Source organism: Myxine glutinosa, unplaced genomic scaffold (assembly GCF_964187855.1).
Source record: "Myxine glutinosa unplaced genomic scaffold, kmMyxGlut1.1 SCAFFOLD_1996, whole genome shotgun sequence".
Lineage (NCBI taxonomy): Eukaryota > Metazoa > Chordata > Myxini > Myxiniformes > Myxinidae > Myxine > Myxine glutinosa.
Window position 1 is genome coordinate 8363 of NW_027618091.1, and position 25868 is coordinate 34230.

A 25868-nucleotide genomic window follows, 5' to 3' on the forward strand; every position below is an offset into this window, starting at 1 on the left:
ACACTGCCAGGGTTTTTTTTTTTCCTTGGAGCGTTCGAGTAATATGTATTGTGAAGACTGTATGTTGAAGTTGTGGTGATTTGTTGTCAACAGCACAAAATTTAATTTTGAGAGTATTTTGTTGAATTTCTCCAGGCAACGCCAGATACTTTAGCGAGTAATAAATATTGCCATTGATCACAGTGTCACTTCCTGGCACTTTTCTTATTTTAATGTCTTTTCATTTTACGTCTTTTTCAGTTGTTGATGTACCTAAAGGGATTTACCGAGTCTGAACAGAACAAACTGGCCATGTTTACGGCTGTCCTGCTTGGAGGTGGACATCTGCCGGCTTCAGTCCTCGGAAGTCTTTTCACCGACTCAAATATCAAGGAGGGTGAGTGAGGTTTCCCTGACCAAAGGCAAATGTTCCAATCTGTAACGTTTCATTTGAGCTATTCACCATCCATTTGCGGAATCTGCCACTGGACTTCCTCAGGTTTTGCTGCCAATTTTGGCAATCCCGGAGGGAAAAGGGTTTTTTGGGGAATAAATGTTTATAACTTACCTAACATTCGATTTGTGTCCTTAGGCTTATCCGCTGCCTTCTCTGCGAAACTTTTTCGAGCTTGGATTGTCGAGAAGGATATGCACTCGGTCACCATTGCCTTGAAAAGATCCAATATGGATAAGAGATTGCCGGTGAGGTTTTAACCACACTGGGTGGGAAACATTGCACCACTAAATGTGAGCGAGTGGTTGATTGTTTTATCTTTTTTTCCAGGAACTTTTTCCTGCTAACAAGCGTGACGTTGAGCACCTCACCACGTACTTCACAGAGGCAGGACTGCCCGAGCTGGCATCATTCTTGCGTGCGCAGCAGTCCCTTGGCACACGTATGGAGATGCAGAAAGAGTTGCAGGAGAAACTCCAGGAAGGGATGCCTGTTAAAGAGGTGAACTGTTGACCATTGTGGTTCTCATTGGGATCTGCTTATTGCAAAGCTTGCTGTTTGCTTCTTTGATTGTGGTGTTTCGTTTTTATTTCTGGGCCTTCTTCCTTTCCGCATGAGCTTTTGTGGCCTGTTCTGCAGGTTATGCTGTTCTTGCGTGAGGAAATGAAAAAGAATGAGATCTCTGAAGCTCGTGCAGCCGTACTGATATGGACATCTGTGATGAGCTGCGTCGAATGGAATAAGAAGGAGGAGCTGGTCACCGAGCAAGCCATTAAACACCTCAAGGTGCTTTGGGCCTATCCCATGAACTAATTGTGGGTGGGACGGGGATGACACTGCCTGCTGGCCATTTCCATATGAACCGCTGGCTGATGCGGGTGAACCCAGATTTAAGTCCCATTTTTATAACAATGTCAAAATCGCATCAAATGAAGTTTATTGTCATATGTATAAAATATACAATGAAATTTGTTTTAATCTTGGGACCAGAAAAATAAAAATAAATAACTAATCAAAAAAGGTTCTTAACCCTTTGAGTACGGGATTATTTACTAATTTGGCATTACGGAATGCAACCACGTACTGATGATCTATTTATAGGTATAGTCTGACGTGTAGTAACATCATCCGTACACAAAACTTTTTCGCGGGTTGTGGCACTGGACGTCATCTGTACCCAAAGGGTTTTTTTTTTGTTTGTTTTTTTGTTTTTAAATACAAGATCGAGGCTCGTGAAAGAGCTAACATTAATCACACAAAAAGACAAACCGACACACAAAAAACAAGGGGAACGGCAGACAAGATGGGGAGAGAGGGGGAAGGACACAAACACAACATTTGAGAGCAGGGACATCGGGAGGACTTGGGGGGGGGGGGGGGGGGGGTGGGTGGGAGAGGAATAAAACATATGAACACTGCAAGGACTCTGGGGTGAATTACCGGGGGTAGAAAAGATCAAGGTTTTCGATGGGGGAAGATAAGAGATGGTGGTGAACAGCTGTTTTAAAGACCTGGAGGGAGGAGTGGGATTGAAGGGAGTGGGGGAGTTTGTTCCAGAGGCGGGAGAAAAGGGGAATTAAAGAGTGAAGGTGAGCAGAGCCTAGACTTTGGCAGTTTAACCATGAGAGGTTTCAGGCAGATCTTGTGCGACCTGAAGGAATATTGGGGGGACAGAGCACAGAGAGAGCTGGGGGAGCAAGGCCGGAGAGGAGTCGGGAGAAGACAGAAAGACCACCAACCTGCCTGCGGTGAGTGAGTGAAAGGCCCTCGGAGTTGACTACATCGCAGGAGATTCCAATGATTCTGAAAGCTTTGGCCTCAACAGCGTGAAGCCGAGCAAGGTGTGAGGCAGGAGCACCAGCCCAGAGGGGGGAACAGTATTCCATTGAGCTGCGGAAGAAAGCCTAGTATGTGGTGAGGAGCTCAGGTGTGCCAAGGAAGGACTTCGCACGACGGAGGATGCCCAGTCGGCGACTGGCTTTGGAGGCCAGCTTGGAAATGTGGTTTTCCCAAGAAAGATCATGGCAGATAGTGAGACCCAAAAGCTTGAGCGACAGAACTTCTTGGAGAGGATTGTTGAGAAAGTAGATGGGAGGGTTGTCCAGTCGGTCCTTTCGGAGAGACATTTTAAGAGTGTGAGATTTGTCAGGATTGAAAGACATGTTCCACTTGTTTGACCAGTCTGTGATTTTGTCCAGGTCTGCAGAGAGTGAGGAGGCTGCAGACTGCCGATCTGAGGGATGAGGAATGGAGCGGCAGATAGTGGAGTCATCAGCAAAGAGATAGAGAGGATTTTCCAGAGAGTCGGAGAGGTCATTGATGAAGACCAGAAATAGCACAGGGCCCAGAACACTACCTTGGGGAACTCCAGCCAGAACAGGAAGGGAAGATGAGAGAAATCCATTCAGGGCCACACGTTGCCTACGACCAGAGAGGAAATCCGCAAGCCATGAGTGGAGATTTGCCTGAATACCATAGGAGGTGAGTTTGGTGAGCAGAGCTGGGTGCCAGACCGTATCGAAGGCACGTGATATGTCAAGTGAGACGGCTCTGATTTCCTGTTTGGCATTGAGGACCTCCATCCATTGTTGAGACAGCAGAAGCAACATGTCCAGAGTAGAATGACCTGGTCTGAATCCAAATTGATGATCAGAGATCAAGCCATTGGAGAAGAGGAAGGATTTGATATCTGAAGCAATGATGGATTCCATGACTTTGCTGATAATTGGGAGCAGGCTGATTGGTCTGTAGTTGCAAGCATCTGTTTTTGCACGTTTTTTGTGTAAAGCGGTAATGTTTGCTGATTTCCAAGATGCTGGCAGATGACCTTGAGCAAAAGAGAGGGTGAAAAGAACAGAGAGAGGGTGAGATAGAGCGGCAGAGCAGGATTTTAGGACCCGAGGGCTGATGCCATCTGGTCCAGTTGCAGAATCAGAGTCGAGGTTTGATAAAAACTTCTCCACCTTGTCAGGAGAGAAGGACACAGAGTCCAGGAGCAGTTGGGTTCGACTGGGAAAGGTGGGAACAGAGAGAGATGGGTTTGGGACACAAGATTTTGAGGCAAACACAGAGTTGAGGCATTTGGCTTTGTCACGTGCGATGTCAACTGTGTAGCCATTTGAGGTAAGGGAGGGGATGGAGGGGGAACAAACACCAGAAACGGATTTGACCAGACGCCACCAGGATTTGGAGGAAGGAGACAGGTTTGAGAGTTCAATCTTGAGTGTGGAGAGATAGTGCTTCCTGGCACTCCTGAGGGTAGAAACACACTTGTTTCGAGCTTGGTGGAAGGAACTGAGATTGCCTTCAGTTGGATTTGCCTTCCAAGACGCAAAGGCAAGTTGTTTCAGGGCAACTGCCTCACCACAAGATTCAGTGTACCATGGACGGGAGGCAGGGTAAGACAACTGAAGACGAGATGGGATAAATCTGTGCATGAGAGAGAGCAGTTTGCTTTGGAAGAATTCCCAGGAAGAATTGATGTCAGAGGCATTAGAGATGGGAGACCAGTCCAGTTGATTGATGGCTGCTTGCAGACCGTGCCAGTCGGCCTGAGTGAAATGCCAGACTCGTCGGCGCTGAGGAGGCTCTCTGAGAATGGCCAGTGAGATGTCCACTTTAACAAGCACATGATCAGAAGAACCGATTGGAGCAGAAGAAGAGCAGCAGACATTTGCAGGGAAGTTAGTCATAACCAAGTCCAGAAGAGAAGATACTGCATTGACTGAGATCCGGGTCGGGAAATTGACATTGTGTCAGTCCCAATGAGTCGCAGAAGTCCTTTGCTGAGGTGCCATGGCTGGTGAGAGATGAACCCACACCCAGCCAGCTGGCATGATGACAGTTGAAGTCGCCACATATGAGGAAGAGAGAGTTTGGATGAGTTGATAGAAGTTGGTCCATGTTGTCCGACAGAGAAATGTAAATGGAGTCATCATTGTTTGGAGGACGGTACAGAACACATATGAACAAAAGGTGGGAGCGGAGAGGAAGCCGTAGCCAGAGGTACTCCTGTGGGTGGGGTGGAGAGAGGGCAGTGCAGGGAGAGTGAGGAAGAGAGTTTTTGATAAAGATAGCCACCCCACCACCAGAACGAGGATCAGGTCTATCGTACCGGAGGAGGGAGTAACCAGGAAGAGATATTAAGGAATCAGAGACATCTTGAAGGAGGAAAGTTTCTGTCAAGCAGATCAAGTCTGGATTTTCAGAAGCAACCTGAATGGAGAGATCAATCAGGTTTGAGCGAAGGCCCCGGATGTTTGAGGTCCATACCGTTAGTGAGGAGAGAGGGGGAGCATCGGGTGCAGGACAGGGGAGGGGAGGGGTAGGGTCAGATGAAGGGTGAGAGGGGGATGTAGGAAGAGCAGTTGATAGTGTGTCAGAGATTACAGAAGAGTTACAAGAAATCGAAGGATGAGGAGGACGAAAGGTTTGATGGTAATGGAATGAGGCACAGTGAGAGTTTGTTTGAGGGGGGGGGGGGGCAGAGGAAAGTAGAAGGTTGGGGGAGGTGGAGGTATGACATAGGAGGGAGAGGAAGTGGGGAGGAGGCAGCTTTGAGAAGGAGGTGGGAGGAGGGAGAATTTGGGAGGGATGGTTGGGGGGGAGGGGCAAGGGGGGAGTTTAGAAAGTGGATGATTAATGAAAGATGAACATATTGTTACAGACGTGGCTTAGATGTTATTTACCGAGCGGTTTTGGTATGACCACGTCTGCACAAGTTACCCGATTATACCCGAACGTTGACTAATCGCGCTACGCTAGATCAATGAAGGAAAAGACACACAGCTGGGATTCAAATGACACGACACCAGGGATACGGTTCTCAAGACCTCCGGAGGAGATTATATTAGGGCGGAAGGTCAGATTACAGGGACGAGAGGTACAGCATAGAAAGACAAGCACTTAGACACACTCTTATATTATTCCCAACAGACGACAGATAAACGGGACAAAAGGCTGACTCACACGGGGATGGATTGCAAGGAAAGCGGGTATCGATGGCTCAAGGTGCACTCTTGGCTCAAGGACAGGGTCGACCCGGTCCGGTCCAGAGATGCGGGGAGGTATTCAGCGCTCGTACGTGGCAACTTCTCTCTCCAGGCTGGGGGCGCATCTGACGTCACATCCGGTGAGTCGCTTCGTATATCCGGCGGGGAGTGACACGCCCTCGGCTCGTTAGCTCCGCCTCGTGGAATCGGCACGTTGCTTCTCATTGGGTGCGTGCGGGGGGGTTTACCAGGCTCCGCCCTTGACGAGGAGCTGACAGCCAGCCCCTTCGTGGTAACCCCGTGGAGCGCATGGTCATGGCGGCTAACCGAGCTGGTGGGAGGACGCACACTCCCCCCGCGCAGCGTCGTTGTTGTTGTAATTGTTGTTGTAGTTGTAGTTGTAGTTGTAGTTGTTGTTGTTGTTGTTTGGGGAAGAAGATGGAAGGAGGTATGGGAAAGGTCCTAAACTCACTACTGGTGCCATATAATCACATTCTGGTGCAACGAAGAGTCATAATTAATGGAAACGAGTCCTTAACTGACATAGACTAAGAATAACTAGCAAGATGTCCGAAAGTTGTCTACGTGTGATGCGGTGGACCTGGGCACGACATTTAATGGGGGAAAAAGGGGAAGGTCGGCTCTACTGATTGTTGTTTACAGACAATGGGACTAGGGAATGGGGGATTGGGGATAGTTGGGGAGTATTGGGGAAATAGGGGAATATTTACAAGCGGATATGGAGGCCAAATTCCATATTCGCAACATTGCACCCTTCTCTACCCTCGGGGCGTCCCGACCCGATAAATTTTTACCTACTTTAGTGTGGCACGCAATGTAGTTCCCTCTACTATTAACTCTACCCTGAGTGCGACAGTTTTACAGATATTCACAAATGAGTAAATATGTCCCCCTGCGACGTTGCACCCTTCTCCTCACAGAAACACACCCACAGGATAACCGAATCCGGAAAGAATCCTCAAACTAAACATACAGCCGGTAGGGAGCATTATTTACACAAGACTACGCTGATATTTACACTACGATCCAGGACCTGTTTTTGGAGGAACACATGCAGATGTTATGCATAGAGAGAGCACGCATGCTAGCATCGATACACCAACCCACGAGTGCTCTGTGGCCTACGGCCTTTAATAATGTGCAGAGCACCCCTTCCAAGCATCAAGCACCACCCCATCACACAGTGAGCACCATCCGGTGCACCAATAAAGTGTTTACAAATCACCGGTGGTGTCGCAGCCGGCCGATGTTCTGCCGCTGGTCTTGCCTTCGTGTGGTGCACTTGGCCTTCTTGCCTCTTTTAAACAAAATAAAGAAAGGCGCCAACCGCGTCCATTTCTTTATTGTGGCCGTCAGGGGGCCAACTATAAGTGGTTCACCTGTATGGCATAGGTGCCACGTTGACCCATAGGTCCATCCACGGGTGGTGCTTGGCCGCAAAAGAGCTGCGGTCCATGGTGGGTGGCCACAAACATTGCGGTCCATATGGTGTATCGATCCAGCAGCAAGCAGCGAAAGTGCAGGCCCACAACTGCGAAGCCAGCACCTCTCTCTCCTCTCTCTCTACCCCAAAGCCAGATCCTCGGAGGTGGGAGACAAAAGAAGCAGACAAGTGAGTAAGGTGGTAAGGGCGCAAAAGTGCACGCAATATAAGATGATGCACACTGGGGGCACATGGGAACCAGGTGAGACAGGTACGTTCCTACCGTACGCCCCCCCCCCCCACCAGGTAACCTACATGGCCCCTCCCTTACCCCTTACTGTATCCACACAACACAACACTACCCATAAACATCTACTTTACAAATCAACAAACATCCCTACTGTCTTCCCCGTTCCTCCCATAAACCAAATTCGTCTTCTCTCCCTCCTAACCAATCAAATTTGCCATTTTCAACTTTCATCAAAATTTGCCATCTCCAACTCAACATCATAATTTGCCATCACCAATTCATCATCAGTCCCTCCTAAGGAGGGAGAGATGGAATCACCCCAATGTCTCATCCACGTCGTGATGCGTCTCACAATCCACACAGCAATTTCATTTCCTGCAACAAAACAAAGAAAACACAGGTGTGGAGTCATCATCATCACCACAGGCAAGTGGCTGCGTATGGTGCGACAGGTTCATCAATCCTAACTATTTCCTAAATGACTTTAACAACTTTACACTACCCGGGGTCTTTCTCCGGCCAAACCATTGGCCCTCTTACACTATGGGTTCTAAAAACCAATTCCCATTGGCCAAACTGTGGTGCTTTTCAATTTGGGGTCTCACTCCCCCGATTCATCTCCCGGTGCCCTCGCACAATTTCTGGGCGGCGACGTGTACCTCTCCCAGCGGGTCTACCCACCTGCACACCCCCACCACTGCAGTTGCCTCCGAGCTTACCTGCTCCTTACCCTAACCTAACTACCTGGGGAAGGCCCTCTGGCGCTCTCCCCACTCGGTGCCCTCTCTGGCACTGGGCTACCCGATCCGTCCTCCGGATCCTCGGGCCCCATCCACAACTCTACCGGCTCCCAGAGCCCACCCGCGGCCTCACCTGGCCGACATCCTCACAGTGGTGGAGTGCCCAACCAACTACACACACTAACAGGCTACACGCCCAGCCATTTCCACAACACTAATGCACCCATTCACAACACCATTCTGCAACCGCACCACAGATGCCAATATCCAACCACAATTTACCTGTACCCTCTACCTAACACTTACACTACCCGCCCCGGGTATTCGTGAAAGGGGTCCACTCTTCCCCCATCCACACCTTCGCACCATGCACACCACTCCGTACCACTTACTCCAACTCTCTCCACACACCTGTACCTGCACACCTGTGCTCTCATTCTTGGTGCCGCCTGCACCCTTCTCTCCCCAAGCGCATTCGCGCTGATCCACAACACTCACTACTCATCCACTGCTCCACACACCTGTCCAGTTGCACACCTGTGCAATCACACCTGTTCAATTCTCACCTGTTCAATCTTCACACACACGGCATCATCTCAGCTAACTACTCCCTTCTGAAACTTGCGCTTCCCAGTCGTCCCTTTAAACTATTGCGCTCCCACGTCATTATCATCCACACTAAACTACCTGCGTCCCCACTACAGGTATCAGTCACTAACTAATCTTAACGTTACCTAATGTCATCTTCGCTAGCTAGATCCCTACAATATAACCTAACCCACCCGGGCTAGTTTTCACTGCCACACACCCCATAATCTATTGCGCATTTGCCCCCACCATGGGAAGGGTGGCAGGGATGCCAGCCTTACCCACCGGGCCCATCGCTCACTACCAATTTTGCACATCGAATTTCAACAAATTAAAAATTTGCCAATCACTACCCATCATCTGCCAATCACTACTGCCAATCCTTTGCCAATCACCAAATTTTGTTTTTTTCTAATTTTGGGTCCAAAACACTAACCTCATCACCCAGTCTACTCACTAATGCCTCTCGGTGCGCCAATTCCCGTCCAAAGCCCGGCTTTGTAAAGCCAAGCCATGAATGCGGGTTGTTCTGTGCCAGCGGCTGGATACGTCCCGCATTCGGTGCAGGGAAGGAGGTTTACCCGGGCCGAGATCCCACGCACCATCTCGGCACGGAGCCATCCCATGGCTCGATCTCGACCTGCCGGACTGCCTCAACAAAAAGTGGTCGCCATGACGACCCTTTCTATCGGGCCGCCCGCTCCGCCTAGTGGAGCACGGACGCGGCCGTTCAAAGCGAGGCCCAGCACGCACCGAGGGCCCGATTCGGCTATAAGTCGTTCTAAACTCTACCCCGTCTAACGTCGATGCTTCACCTGGACGCTTACACCCCGCAGCCCGTTCCTTGCTCACACATCCAGCCGTGCCCATGCTCCTCGTACCTTTCCTTACACACCCAGGTACCCTCATTCCACTCACAGCCTTGGTCACACACCTGACCACCGAACACTTTGGCACACATTCGTCGCTCGCACACCTCACCAATACACCTCTTCGCGCCCCCTCCTCGGTCACCTCCTCTGTGACAATCACAGGTGTGCTCTCATTCGCACACCCAACCACGTGCCTCACCACCAACTCCAGCGTGCATTCCCACTCACGCTCTACCATTCCAGGTGTGCATCCTTCCATCCCAGGTGTACATCCTCGCTCACCTGTCACAACTAACTCACGCTCCATGTCACTCTCACTACTTTCACCTCCATTCCTGACAGCGCACTCACCCTTACTCTTGACAGCGCACTCTTTCCCCATGCACCTGTCCGTCACACACCTTTCTCGCGCACACTCTCCCGTCACACCCTCTGTAACACTCACCACAGGTGTGCATTCTTCCTTGCCTTTGACAGCGCACTCTTTCCCCATGCACCTGTCCGTCACACACCTTCCTCGCGCACACTCTCTCGTCACACCCTCTGTAACACTCACCACAGGTGTGCATTCTTCCTTGCCTTTGACAGCGCACTCTTTCCCCATGCACCTGTCCGTCACACACCTTCCTCGCGCACACTCTCCCGTCACACCCTCTGTAACACTCACCACAGGTGTGCATTCTTCCTTGCCTTTGACAGCGCACTCTTTCCCCATGCACCTGTCCGTCACACACCTTCCTCGCGCACACTCTCCCGTCACACCCTCTGTAACACTCACCACAGGTGTGCATTCTTCCTTGCCTTTGACAGCGCACTCTTTCCCCATGCACCTGTCCGTCACACACCTTCCTCGCGCACACTCTCCCGTCACACCCTCTGTAACACTCACCACAGGTGTGCATTCTTCCTTGCCTTTGACAGCGCACTCTTTCCCCATGCACCTGTCCGTCACACACCTTCCTCGCGCACACTCTCCCGTCACACCCTCTGTAACACTCACCACAGCACGCTTCCATGTGCTCCCTCGCACACGCGCTACGACCGACTCACTCTCGCCAGCACCCTCACTCCTTGGCACGCACTTTTTCCTCACACACCCCAGAGTCGGACTTTCTTGCACACCTCCTCTTTCGCACACCAGACCTGTCGCACACTTCACCCACGGCCTCTCACGAACACCCGGGTCCATCTCGACCCCCAAGCTTCTTAAATCCCCTGGCGCATCATACGCACGACCATATTGGTCACCACTTACACCGGGTCCTCTTCCTCTTCGCTTCTCCTCCATCACCTGCGAATCCCTCATCCGGTTAATGAGCACATCATCACGATCCAAACACAGACTTTGGACCAATTCTTTTATCTCCTCTTTTATTTCTTTCTTATCCCCTCTCCGTCGCTTCTTAATTTCGCTCATCCCTTCTTCCACTTCTTCTAGTTTCTGCTTCACCTCTTTCATTCCCCGGTACGTCTCCTCAAGCTCATCCTCTAAGGCTACCTTGACCGTTTCCAGGTGCGTCCTCACCTGCCGGTCCTTCGTCTCCATTACCTCTACCACCTCGTCCAACCTCGTTGTCAGTCCCTCACGTACCATCTGACATTCCCTCTTCGTCGCTATCAAGTCGTCTTTTAGTTCTTTCTGTGTCACTTTTAAACCTCCTAATACCGCAGTGTTCCTTTGAACCTGCTCCACTAACTCCGTCTGTCCCACCGTCAGCTGCTCCACCTCCTGCGTCAGGTCCTCTATGCCCCCTTGTAACTTTACAGTCCCCTTTCTCACCTCCTTCTCCATGTGCTCCTTACAGTGCCTTACCTCCTCGCGCACTCCTCCGACCTCCTCACTCACTCCTCTTCTGATCTCCTCTCCCATCACTTGCATCTCCTGCCCAGATGCCACCCTCATCTGCTCCATTTCCTCCCTGTGAGCATCCAGTTTGGCTTCTACCCCCATTCTGACCCCCTCTATCTGCTGCCCCATTTGGTTAACTTCCCTTTCCGCTTGGTCCCTCATGTCCCTCAATTTGCCTTCCATGGTGTTTTCTAACCCCTCTAACCCTTTTTGCATCCCTTCCATTTGATTCTCTTGAGCGGCCATTCTGTTTTCTACCCCCGTTAACCCATGTTTCACTCCCTCTATCTGATTCTCTTGAGCGGCCATTCTGTTTTCTACCCCCATTAACCCATTTCTCACCTCTTTTATCCCGTTGTCTAACCCCTCAAAATTATTGTCTAACTTCTCACCGGTACCCCTCGCTTCGTCCCTCATTACCCCCATTTGGTTTCCCATTACCCCCAATTGCTCACTCTGAGCCCTCGCTTCGTCCCTCATTACCCCCAATTGGCCCTCCAATCGCTCACCCAATCGCTCTCTATCAGCCCTCATTTGCTCACAATTCTGGGCCATAAGGGCCTTCATTTGTATTAAAAACAAGTTCAAATCCACCGGTGGCGCCACTACGGTCGCGGGCGTGGACGCCGTGGCCACCTCGTGCATGACAACGCTATTTTGCGACCCTGCCGCCCTCACTGCTTCGCTCTCCTCCCGTCCCTCAATTTGGTCCTGGACCGACCCTGCCTCACTCTCCCCTACCGGACCCCAGCTGTCTTGATCCGCCATAGCGCGACTTTCAAAATTCGGGTTTTTATTTTCGTATAACAAAATCAAATTTCGCCGTTATAATTTCGCGCGGGAAACGCGCTCCGAATCGATTCTAATTGTTACAAATTTGGGCCTAATAAATTTAGTCCCGGGTTCGAATTCCACTCCTCGACACCAATTGTTACAGACGTGGCTTAGATGTTATTTACCGAGCGGTTTTGGTATGACCACGTCTGCACAAGTTACCCGATTATACCCGAACGTTGACTAATCGCGCTACGCTAGATCAATGAAGGAAAAGACACACAGCTGGGATTCAAATGACACGACACCAGGGATACGGTTCTCAAGACCTCCGGAGGAGATTATATTAGGGCGGAAGGTCAGATTACAGGGACGAGAGGTACAGCATAGAAAGACAAGCACTTAGACACACTCTTATATTATTCCCAACAGACGACAGATAAACGGGACAAAAGGCTGACTCACACGGGGATGGATTGCAAGGAAAGCGGGTATCGATGGCTCAAGGTGCACTCTTGGCTCAAGGACAGGGTCGACCCGGTCCGGTCCAGAGATGCGGGGAGGTATTCAGCGCTCGTACGTGGCAACTTCTCTCTCCAGGCTGGGGGCGCATCTGACGTCACATCCGGTGAGTCGCTTCGTATATCCGGCGGGGAGTGACACGCCCTCGGCTCGTTAGCTCCGCCTCGTGGAATCGGCACGTTGCTTCTCATTGGGTGCGTGCGGGGGGGTTTACCAGGCTCCGCCCTTGACGAGGAGCTGACAGCCAGCCCCTTCGTGGTAACCCCGTGGAGCGCATGGTCATGGCGGCTAACCGAGCTGGTGGGAGGACGCACACTCCCCCCGCGCAGCGTCGTTGTTGTTGTAATTGTTGTTGTAGTTGTAGTTGTAGTTGTAGTTGTTGTTGTAGTTGTAGTTGTTGTTGTTTGGGGAAGAAGATGGAAGGAGGTATGGGAAAGGTCCTAAACTCACTACTGGTACCATATAATCACATTCTGGTGCAACGAAGAGTCATAATTAATGGAAACGAGTCCTTAACTGACATAGACTAAGAATAACTAGCAAGATGTCCGAAAGTTGTCTACGTGTGATGCGGTGGACCTGGGCACGACATTTAATGGGGGAAAAAGGGGAAGGTCGGCTCTACTGATTGTTGTTTACAGACAATGGGACTAGGGAATGGGGGATTGGGGATAGTTGGGGAGTATTGGGGAAATAGGGGAATATTTACAAGCGGATATGGAGGCCAAATTCCATATTCGCAACAATATATAACAAATTGGGTTTGTTGTGATTTTCAAGTTAGCGATTCGTTTAAGAACGATGGGAGGGATGGAATGAATGAGAATTTAGAGCATGGAGTGATTTGGAATCATAAGAGATTGAATATTTTTTTGAAATGGAATGAGTTGAAGAGGAAATTGAAAGGAGCCTTTTAAATAAGAAGAAAAACAGCGTGTTGTAATAAACCACTGAATAAAACACTGAAAGGGATAGTTGAAACATATTTAAACAGAACTGTGAAGAACAATCTTATATTCACAAAAATACCAATGGGGAGAGGGTGCCTAGAGCGACGACCACGAGTCACTTGAACAGGGAAAAAGGTCGATAAATTGACTGATAAATTGGGTTAACTGATAAATTGACATTACCCCAGATAAAACATTCAAATCGCTCCCTCTTCTACCCCACTTCTGCCCTCTATGGTTAGATGAGAGCGACGTGGAATTTCATGCATGTATGTGAGTACATTCATGATTTCTAATTCAGCAGCGACGTGGCAGAAATTAAAATACGAATGCAAGTAAATCATTCATTAATTTTCTTTTCATCATACGTATTGCCATTGGATAAAAACTATTGAGGAAACATTTAGACTGGGTTCCAATGGAGAGATAACACTTTCCAGAAGGAAGAAGCACAAAAAGCAGATTTACCGTGTGATTATTAACCCAAGTTATACCAACAGCTCGGCCAATTACCCGACTCGTACAAGAACTGCACATTCAGCAGTCAACCACTGACTATCTGCTGTGCAGTCCGCACAATTTTGGCAATCCGGCATCGATCGTCCATCACGGCATTACCATACCATACATTGATATAGAGCATCAAGACATTCTCCACCACTTCCCGATATAACTTGACCAACGGTGAACGATCATCGCCAAACCTCTTAAAGCGTCTCAAAAAAATAAACAAACGTTGCTGCACTTTAACAAAATGATCAATATGAACTGATCATTTCTGATCTGCTGAAATGCAAATTCCAAGGAATTTTAAAGATTCAACAATTTAGGCTGTATTCCCATCTATCAAAAGTGGTTAAATTTCAGGAACATTTTGCCCAAAGTCCACAGGTTTCTTGTTTTTTTTCACAACATTTAACTCCAGATTGTTTTGAGAACACCAGTTAACGATAATTTCCACTTGTTTCCAATAGTTATCCTTACTCCTGTCAATAATGCCAGCAATGGTAGTATCTTCAGCAAATTTCGTCATCAAACAATTGCTGAAAGACTATTTACTGTCGTACGTGAAAAGTGAGTATAATATAGGAGAAAGAACACAACCCTGGGGCACACTTGTGTTGAAGGTGATATATTTTGAAACCAACAAGCCAATTTTAACGACCTGTGGCCTTTCCAAAAGAAAGTCCAACAGCCAGCTACATATACAGTCATGTGAAAAAGTAAGTACAACCCATGTAAAGTTTTGATTTTTTCAACATATTTCAACATACAGCTATTTGATCTTCATTTCAACAATATTGATAGATAAAGGTGATATAACATAACAAATATCATGAAACATTAACATTTTGTAGTCCATTGTATAATTTAAATAAACATAAATGCAAATTTTGCATGTGGAAAAAGTAAGTACACCCTTGGCTCTAATAGGTGGTATTGCCCCCTTTGGCAGAAGCAACCTCAAGTAGACGTTTCTTATAGCTGTCTAACAGTCTCTCACATCGACTGGGAGAAATTTTTGCCCACTCCTCCATGCAGAATTATTTCAGCTGTGCGATGCTTGAGGGGTTTCTTGCATGCACAGATCGTTTCAAATCTCCCCCACAACATCTCGATGGGATTTAGATCCTGGCTTTGACTTGACCATTCCAGAACCCTCCATTTCTTTCTTTTCAGCCATTCCTTGGTGGATTTACTGGTATGTTTCAGGTCATTGTCATGTTGCAAGGGCCACGTTCGGTTGAGCTTCAACTCTCTGACAGATGGCCTCACATTATCCTGAAGCACCCTCTGGTACAATGAAGAATTCATAGTGGATTCTATGATGGTGAGCTGCCCAGGCCCTGATGCAGCAAAGCTGCCCCAAACCATAATATTTCCACCACCATGCTTTACAGTTGGTATCAGGTTCTTGTGGTCAAATGCTGTCTTTGGTTTTCGCCAAACATGTCTTCTGGTACTGTGGCCAAATAGCTCTACCTTTGACTCATCTGTCCAGAGCACATTGTTCCAGAAGTGCTGGTCTTTGCCCAGGTGTTCACTGGCAAACTTCAGTCTTGCCCTGATAGTCCGGGAGCCAAAGGCCTGAATTTTGGTGAACCTGGTTTTGTCAGATAAAGTTTTTTTTTCTTTGCTGCTTCTTGTAGCTTGGGGGTAGCTCATTAAGATTTAGGAGGGTGCCCAGTGAACTAGGCCATTATCAGAATGCCAGTGTTTCTAATTATACCATGTATTGTAGGACATGAAACAGCACAATACAATCTGTCAGTAGGTTTCAGAACTTGTCCTTGCTCGTTTCAAATTTTGGACAGGGACACGTTTTGGGCCACCCTGTAGTACATAAACGTGATTTGACATGTTTATTGTTGGTTGGTAGATAAGGGTTAAGAAGGGTTCAAAATTCCTCATAGTCAGTGACATTATTCTGTAGATTTCTCTCTTCATTTACTCTGGTCTACAAAATGTCGATTTCCAAAGCGTGTAATCAGAATTGTGGAAATTCACTGATTTGGAACAGCTAGAAAAGGGTTAATTGTTTCAAATTTGAATCATATTTGATTGAACATTAAGTACTGCATGAATAAATATCAGAGACAGCAAATTTGAAGCATTTGATGTGAGTATTCACCATGCAATTATGGGAAGTTCCCATTTTTTCATGATTTGGGTGCATAGGGCATGAAGGGGTTAATATCTTGAGTTGCCCAAGGGATCTCACCGGGCACCCTCCTGAATCTTATTGAGCTACCCCCAGGCTACAATAAACAGCAGAGAAAAAAAACTTTATCCGACAAAACCAGGTTCGACCCCACGGCTCCCGGACTATGATGTTCTTTCTGGACAGCAAAGGTTTCCTCCTGACGCGCACCTCCCATGTAGATCAAATTTGTGCAGCCTCTTTCCAATGGTGGACTCGTGCACTTTGACATCAACAGTGGCAAGAGCTACCTGTAGGTCACATGATGACGTTCTGGGTTCTTCGAGACTTCTTTCAGTATCTTGCGGTCTGCTCTCGGGCTGAACTTGCTGGAGCGGCCTGGCCTGAACAAGTTGGCAGTTGTTTGGAATCTTCTCCACTTGTAGATGATCTTCCGGACAGTCGAATGATTGATTTCAAATTGTTTGGAGATCTTTTTAAATCCCTTCCCAGACTCGTAGGCTTCTATCACCTTCTTTCTGAAGGCCTCAGAGAGCTCGTTTGATCTAGGCATGGTGATGCTGCACATTTCAACAACAAAGAGCAAACCAAACTAAATGTCTGAGGTTTAAATGACAGGTTCCTCCAAGATCCTCTCTAATGATGTTCTAATCATTTGCACCTGAGCTGGTGCACCTGATTCTAATTTTAGGTATTTGAAGTAGTGATAAATGTAGGGGTGTACTTACTTTTTCCACATGCGAAATTTGCATTTATGTTTATTTAAATTATACAATGGACTACAAAATGTAACTATTTCATGATATTTGTTATATTATATCACCTTTATCTATCAATATTGTTGAAATGAAGATCAAATAGCTGTATGTTGAAATATGTTGAAAAAGTCAAAACTTTACATGGGGTGTACTTACTTTTTCACGTGACTGTAGATCCATCAAGACTGAGTTTAACAAGTTTCAAATATACGTTATATGGTGAAATAGTGTTAAAAGCAGATCTAAACTCAATAAATAATATTTAACATATGTAGAGGTTTTCTTATCTAAGTGCTGCAAAACGTTTGTGCTGTGAGAAGAACGGCGTCATTAACTGATCGGTTGCTACCACAAGCGAACTGGAAAGGATCGAATTAAGGCGAAAGACTACATTTTACAAATTTCAGAACTAGGCGCTCAAATGATTTCCATGACAATATATGTCTGAGCGATGGATCATTGAGACGCGTGATTGGAGTACATTTTGACACAGGAATTATCACAGATTATTTAAAACACCTCGAAATACGACATATACAAAATGAACGTAAAAATACGAGTTCATCTGCACATAGACGTCTGGGTCGGGCCTGGGGAGTCATGAATTCACTGGATAATGGGGTGTGGTGCTGTCAGTATCTATGCAGGAGGACGAAAGTCAGAGTCTTTAAGTCCTTAGTGCTTCCAGTCTTGCTCTACGGATGCGAGACTTTGACCCTTACCAAGGGCCAGAGAATAAGACTTAACTCCTTTGGAACCAAGTCTCTTCGGAGAATCCTTGGCTATCACGGGTCGGACTTTGTGTCCAACGAGCGGTTGCTAAGAGAGACTCAGATGAGATTTGTTTCCTGTATAGTCCGTGAGCATCAGCTGCGGCTGTATGGACATGTGGCTCGTTTTCCGGACGCTGTTCCAGCTCACCAGATACTCTCAGCAAGGCAGCCTGTTTTTTTTGGAGGAGGCCAACAGGCCGACTGCATGCCTCGTGGTGGCAGCAGGTTGATAGACATCTCAAGGAGATCTGGATGGTCTAGGCATCAGCCTGGGGGATGGCCAGACGGAGGACCCTGGAGTACTGTCAGAAAGTGGATGTGGCGACACGCTGCTCCGGCACATGCTCCCATACCTGACCTATCTGCACATGATTTCAGGAGACGGCCAAATATGCCATATGGAGCCGCCTGCTGCTTTACCAACTTTCAGACCAGAAAGAGATCGCTTGGTATCGTGCTCTCCGATCACAAGTACTTGGGGAAGATCGCCACTCTTCTTGCGTTCAATGACAACATGGCGGTCTAATCTGGCATAAAAATTGTTAAGTTGATCAGGCAGAGTCGTATCGTCCATAGGCTTGGTCTTTATGCTCTATGCCATCGGCATAGCTTTGGTCTTTCGTTTTACACCTTGTAATCACATTAATATCCTGCCAAAGTCGTTTTGGACCGGAAGAAGAAATATTAATTTCTAGTTTCTCCCTGAAAGCATCCTTTGCAGCTTCAATTGCCTTCCGTGTCTCATATGTATATAGCCCTTTTGTACTACTTCTCATCATCACTTCGTAATGCCTGTTCCCGCTGAATCAACTTTCTCCAAGTAGATAGCTTGTTAAACCAAGGTTTTTCATTGCCATAAATGGTCACCAATTTCTTTGTCATACAAATATCCTCACAAAATTTCAGATAAAACAAGATCACATCAATACATTTGTCCAAATCGTCTGTACTCGCCGTGAGTACATTCCAGTCTGTACACGCATGTCAGCCACGTAGGGTATCGACATCCATTGGAGTCCAATGTGGGGTAGGTCGTTTCACTGGCTCTTGATGCTTTAAAGAGTTGTTGACATTACACGGGCACAAAGTGGATCATATGATCTGATTCGCCTAGAGGGCATCGACGTAGTAAACGATATGCATCTTTTTTTAATCGTGTAAAAACTATCCAGTCTTATCATGGCGATTTGAACAGGTGACATGTTGGTAATATTTGGGAAGAATCTTCCTTAAGTTGGAATGATTAATGTCTCGCGCTACCACAAAAAATGCCCCTGAATTGGCATTTTCATGCACAGTAATGATAGAGTTGTTCAATGGCAGATGCAGCATTAGCGTCTGGAAGGATGTATACAGCAACCAAAACTAGTAATGAATTCTTGCGAGGAAGATCAAATGGACAACATTTTATGACTAAAGTTTCCAGCTCCACGGTTCACGAATGCGTTAACACCATTGTATTGGTACACCACGTGTCATTGACGAGATTAACACAGTCCTCCACCTTTCCTTTTACTCACGGCCTCAAAATCACAATCCGACCGTAACAGTGTAAATCCGGATCACAGGTACTGTGGAGTTGAGCAAAGTCTCAGTGAGAATGTATTCAGGGCAGTCCCGGAAATCTTGCCGCGATTGTACGTGGCATGTCAACTCATCCATCTTGTAATGCAAAGAGCGTACATTAGTCAGGAAGATGCTGGGAAAAGATTGGCGACTGCTCCGCCTCCGCAGTCTTCTCAAAACGCTCCCTCTTCTACCCCGCTTCCGCCCTCTATGGTTGGTTGAGAGCGATGTGGCATTTTTTCCTCGCTGTAGCTCAAGTCAGCTAAAACTGAGCTCACCATAATTGTTCCGAAGCATCAATAGTTCCTCCTTACTGTAACAAATACCGATGTCCACTGGAGTACTTGATAAAAGTCGATAAAAAGGTCAAATAAACAGAGCACTCAAGATCGTGTTGCCCATGATCGGCACCATCTTACTTCTGCGCCATATGTTTGTCCATTGTCTACTAATGTTCTAGTTCATGTAAATGTGCACTGATCTCGACTGTCTTTGTTCTTCATCTGATGGCTTTACAACCTCCTCCATGAGCCTTGAATCGAAAAGCTATTTGTTGATCCAGACCATTCTCTTCATGGGCAGGAAGTTGCATCATAGTGTGCACTAGCCACTGTACTTTCACAAGGGACATTAATCCATCGGTGCCGATCTGCTAACACTCACTGAACGACAGTGAAGACCTCAGATTATCTTAAAAGTATTAGGCCATTTTGTGCAGGTGCTCTGGCCACATTCCTGCCTGCGGTTATAGTGCAAGTGTTGTTATCCCTGTTGTTAGGCCTCACTGTGCAAACAGGATGTGGTGAGTGTTGCTTTAAAGTGGATGGAAACTGCAGGATCGCTTTAAACCCTCAGTGCCGATGCCGCACGCCATCTTTCTAGAGAGGGATTCACTCGTCACATACACAGCAGCAACAAAGGACTTTATTGCGTTGGTTTGCTTTTTGAGAATCCCATGATGTCTTGTGGGTTTATATTTCTATATCCTGAAGTTTATTTCTAATTCAGCAGTGATTAGTTCTGCTTTGTTCGTAATAAAACCCTCATTACAAACTGTTTTGTTTCGCTGAGAGTGTATTTTGATTCCTGTTGTATAAATTATCCCCCCTCCCTCCCCTTTCTACCTTGCATTCCCACAGCAATACGCACCCTTGTTTGCAGCCTTCACCAGCCAACCTCAGTCTGAACTTGCGCTGTTGCTGAAAGTGCAAGAGTACTGTTACGATAACATCCACTTCATGAAGACTTTTCAGAAGATAATTGTGCTTCTCTACAAAGGTAGAACTATTGTACTGTATCAAACCATTGTGTTTATGATGCAAAGAGGAGAGGGTATTGCATTGGGCCTGTCTGTCTGTATGTTGCCAAATAATGTGCTAACATGGGTCACAAACGCCACGTGGTGGTAATCAGTATTACACATTATCTTTTTTTTTAAACCGAGTATGTACCTCTATAAAGTACGTACAATTGAAATATGAGTACATCTTTAAAGTATGTACAATTAATATGTGGTAAGTCATTCTTCTCCATTGAGAGATGGGGCCAAAAATATATAGCATGATTGTGTGTCATGATAAGCTAAAATATATAGCATGATTGTGTGTCATGATAAGCTAAAACTATATAGCATGATTGTGTGTCATGATAAGCTAAAAACTATATAGCATGATTGTGTGTCATGATAAGCTAAAAACTATATAGCATGATTGTGTGTCATGATAAGCTAAAAGTATATAGCATGATTGTGTGTCATAAGCTAAAAACTATATAGCATGATTGTGTGTCATGATAAGCTAAAATTATATAGCATGATTGTGTGTCATGATAAGCTAAAAGTATATAAGCATGATTGTGTGTCATGATAAGCTAAAAACTATATAGCATGATTGTGTGTCATGATAAGCTAAAAGTATATAGCATGATTGTGTCATGATAAGCTAAAAATATAAAGCATGATTGTGTGTCATGATAAGCTAAAGGTATATAGCATGATTGTGTGTCATGATAAGCTAAAAGTACATAGCATGATTGTGTCATGATAAGCTAAAATATATAGCATGATTGTGTGTCATGATAAGCTAAAAGTATACAGCATGATTGTGTCATGATAAGCTAAAAATATAAAGCATGATTGTGTCATGATAAGCTAAAAATATATAGCATGATTGTGTCATAAGCTAAAATATATAGCATGATTGTGTGTCATGATAAGCTAAAAATATAAAGCATGATTGTGTGGCATGATGAGCTAAAACTATATAGCATGATTGTGTCATAAGCTAAAAAATATATAGCATGATTGTGTGGCATGATGAGCTAAAACTATATAGCATGATTGTGTCATGATAAGATAAAAATATATAGCATGATTGTGTGGCATGATAAGCTAAAATATATAGCATGCTTGTGTCATGATAAGCTAAAAATATATATCATTATTGTGTGTCATGATAAGCTAAAAATATATAGCATGTTTGTGTGTCATAAGCTAAAATATATAGCATGATTGTGTGTCATGATGAGCTAAAACTATATAGCATGACTAGCAGAAGTACCCGGCATTGCCGGGCGGGGGAGGGGGAAGGGAAAGGGAGGGGAACGGGGGGGGAGCGAGCCCCTTGGCAAAGCGAGCGATTTTTTTTTCCATGTCGTCATAGCGTTCATAGCGTCATAGCGATTTTTTTTTTCATAGCGTCATAGCGTTTCATAGCGTCATAGCGATTTTTTTTTTCATAGCGTCATAGCGTTCATATCGTTTATAGCGTCATAGCGTCATAGCGTCATCACGTGATCGCTCTGAGCGAATCAGCGCCCACCTGCTCTGATTCCGTTGATTCCGTGCGCTGAAATGCGCTGAGGTAAATATGAATAAAAAATATGGATCGTCAAATATTTTGAGTTCGGCCATGTTCGTCCCAGGCTCAATGGCCATGTCTATGTCAAATATCAAGCACGTAAGCCTCTCCGTTTCGGAGTCTATCGGTAACATTACACACACACACACACACACACACAAACTGTGTTTTATATATATAGATTGTCATGATAACCTAAAAATATATAGCATGATTGTGTGTCATGATGAGCTAAAATATATAGCATGATTGTGTCATGATGAGCTAAAACTATATAGCATGATTGTGTCATGATAAGCTAAAAATATATAGCATGATTGTGTGGCATGATGAGCTAAAACTATATAGCATGATAAGCAAAATTTTTGTGTGGTTTCATGTGTTGTGTTTGCACACACAACGCAAACACACCACATGAAATCGCACAAAATAAGTCCTGGCAAGGGTCTCCAATCTCTGATTGCTCTTTCTAGTCTTGGATTTGACAAAGAACTGGTTTTGGTTTGGAAGTTGTCCATTCAAAAAGGAAGACACCACCAACTGGTAATATGTAGCTGTCCAGCATGCCAGACTGAAGTCTGATTTGACCACAAGTCCCCTTCTGAGATTGATGTCCTGGATGAAGAAGACCCTCGGTGATAGAATTGTCAGACCTGAGTCTGGCATGCCGGGCAACCCTACTAGTAGTTGGGGCTTGGCGTTGCCTTGGTTTTGGAATATTCTCCTTCGAGCAAAGTTTATTCCATTTGCAATTGAAACTGAGGATTGTTTTAAGCTTTTATGTTGAATGTCCCGATTGTTCTGCTTCACACACTCACTGCGAAATGATAACGAAGGGGAGAAAATGCATAAAATTAGCATTTTGATCGAAATGGAGGTTATTTCATTGATCTTCCATTTTTTTTGACACAGCCGACATCCTGAGTGAGGAGACCATTCTGAAGTGGCATTCTAGCGCTCACGCAGCAAAGGGGAAAACTGTATTTTTGGACCAGACAAAGAAGTTTGTCGAATGGTTGCAGAATGCAGAGGAAGGTGAGTTGAAATTTCACAATGCACGATGAAGTTTATTTGATGTACACCATTTAATTAAACCACCTTTGGCCTTTCTTCCATTTCCCAATTTGGTGTAATCGCAAGTGTTTTGAGTTTTACTACCAGTATTGACGTTCATGGACAAATCAAATGACGTGAAGGGGAACAGACACAAAAAGGGAAAGAAAAACAGTAGCACACAAACCGGCAGCGCTATCCCAGTACTAGAGGAGGGGTTCGTAAAGGACGGGAGTGATCTAGGAGGTAGAAACAACAGGGACACGTGCGGTGATGGTGGTAGGAAGCAGACTTGAAATCCTGAAGTGAAGAGCTTGACACAAACTAAGGAAGATGTTCTGTCCCACAGGTGAGAGAGCAAAAACTATCAGAGCAAATAGAGGTGAGTGTTGAATTTGCACCTGGCTATGGTTATGACCGAAAGAGTTTCTATGGGAGCACATGTTAATTGAGGTGGCAGAAAGGATGGATCAAGACAATAATTCATTATTCCGTATGCAGCTGGTTGCATCATTGCTGGGGGCGTGGCTGTGCCGCTGATGCCGTCGCCTGTTTCCAGTAACCTGGTACTCATTTTGCTGATCTCAGAAGGGTGACAGGCTGAGTCAACTCACCTGGTGTTATTTATCGGAATGACACGGGCTGAAACTCAAGACCCTAAGATCTTAAGCCAGCCACCTTGACCGTTAAGCCAACATCAGGCTTATCTAGACTAGAAGAGAGGTAGTGATAAACTACAAGACCACCAACCTACTTGTGATGAACAAGACACTGATGACGCATACAGCTAAGGTTCCCACTACTTTAAGGGAGGTGAGATGGGTAGTGGCAGCACGACCCCTTAAGGGCTTAAGAGCCATATTCCATGACATTTTGGATGAAAGTCTTGTGCATCCGTATTATTTATAACTCAGGTCGGCATAGGGAAATGCCCAATGGAGACAATTTTTAGAGTCCTATATGTTTTAATCTTTATACCATCGGATGTCGAATTCTTTAAGTTGTAATACATTACGTTTATATTTGTTTTTATCCAGAATCAGACTCTGAAGAGGACTGAAGGAAGCTTCCACTGATTGGAACATTTGCCTGAGTGATGCGTTCATTGGGCACTTTCTTTATTGTTTTTTTTTGCATTGACCCATTTGTTATCGGTTTTGTGCATCTTGCAGGTCGAGGTCAGTTACTACCTCCGTAATGGCTGGTGTTCTGGTGTTTGCAAGTTGCCATGTTTTTGAACCCTCATTCAGCCTACCAGTATTAACTGGGTTTGTGGCATGTAAAATCATCAGGGTGCTTTTTTAAGTCTAGAGATTAAATATAATAAAAATGAACGTGTGAGTTTCTTGTGATGTATTGGTTACCATTAAAATCGAGTTTGCCATTTCCACAACTTTCATGAACGTCATTGTAAGCTTTCCATTTGGAGGGACGACTTATTTGTATCTGGTGTTGGTCGCAGTGTCCTTTCAAGAGAAAGCGTGCATGGCCTCACTAACTTTGATCTTCATGAAAATCAACTTTTCTTTTTCTCCTATCCGGTTGATTTGCACTGCAGTTGTATTACTGGAGGTGTATGTTGGCAAACTGTTAGCTATGCTGGCCATTGCCCAGTTGTCAATTGTATCTCCCCCAATCTTTTTTTTTTTTTTTTTGTGTATGTTATTGAGGCTCGTGGAAGAGCTGGAGCAGAATGGAAAACTAGAAACGGAAAATTTCCGAGCAATGCAGTAGAAGTGAGGATGGGAGTGAGATCGAGGGGAAGGGGTCGAAGGGACATGTGAGGGATGAACAAGCTGAATGAAACACAGCAAAAAGAGGAAGGGAAAGCATGAATGAAACAGAAAAGGCCCAAAAACCCTCTGAGGACTAGCAACCTAATAAAAGAGGGGGAGGGGATCACAATAACCCAGAAAATTGGAGTGCTTGGGAATGGGGCAATTTCAGGTAGAAGACAGAATGAGTAGATGGGGGAATGACCTGGGTAGTGGTGAACTGCTGTGTTGAATGCCCGGACGGAGGAATGGGATTGAACGGACTGGGGAAGTTGGGGACCAATGATTTTTTTTTTTTTAATACAAGATCGAGGCTCGTGTAAGAGCTAACATTAATCACAAAAAAAACAAACGGACACATAAAACATATAATAAAGGGAGCGGGAGCAGGATATATGGAATTTGGTTCGATATGTGAGATAAAAGAGGAGGAAGTGAGCAGCGAAACTGGCTTTTGGGAGTATAACAAAAGGACGATCACTGGCAGACTGTGCACCATGTAAAACACCTGGTAGGGACAGAGTCAAGAGGGGGGTAGAGGATACAAGACCAACTAGGATGACACTCGGTGGAGAGCATACCTATACCAGACAGCAATTTATGTTGTGTATCCCACTGATAGGCCGTATATGCATCCGGATCTTCACCAAAATCAAATCGATTCGTCCTTGTCACACACCCAACCAATCCACCAAGTTTCATCCGAATCCTTCCATAAGTTTTTGAGATACCCTGTTCATAAACAAACGGATGGGTGAAAACACAACCTCCATTCACCTTTGGTGATGGAGGTAGAATAGAGCGAGAGGACACCAACCCCTTGTTCGAATGCAGAAAGGACTCCAACCCCTTGTTGGAATACAGAGGACACCAACCCCTTACAATAGAGAGAGGACACCAACCCCTTGTTACAATAGAGAGAGGACACCAACCCCTTGTTACAATAGAGAGAGGACACCAACCCCTTGTTACAATAGAGAGAGGACACCAACCCCTTGTTACAATAGAGT

General features: G+C 45.9%; 1 protein-coding gene across 1 annotated transcript; it reads left to right on the forward strand.

The window, feature by feature from the left end:
• Positions 1–240: 240 nt before the first annotated feature.
• Positions 241–24480, forward strand: LOC137429954 (eIF5-mimic protein 1; the record flags this gene model as incomplete). Its single annotated transcript, XM_068120350.1, is given in 7 exon segments — positions 241–376; positions 572–681; positions 764–934; positions 1073–1219; positions 20312–20450; positions 22943–23065; positions 24121–24480. Coding segments are annotated over 7 exon segments (849 nt in total), but the record flags the coding sequence as incomplete, so codon positions are not given.
• Between the last annotated feature and the right edge of the window lie 1388 nt (positions 24481–25868).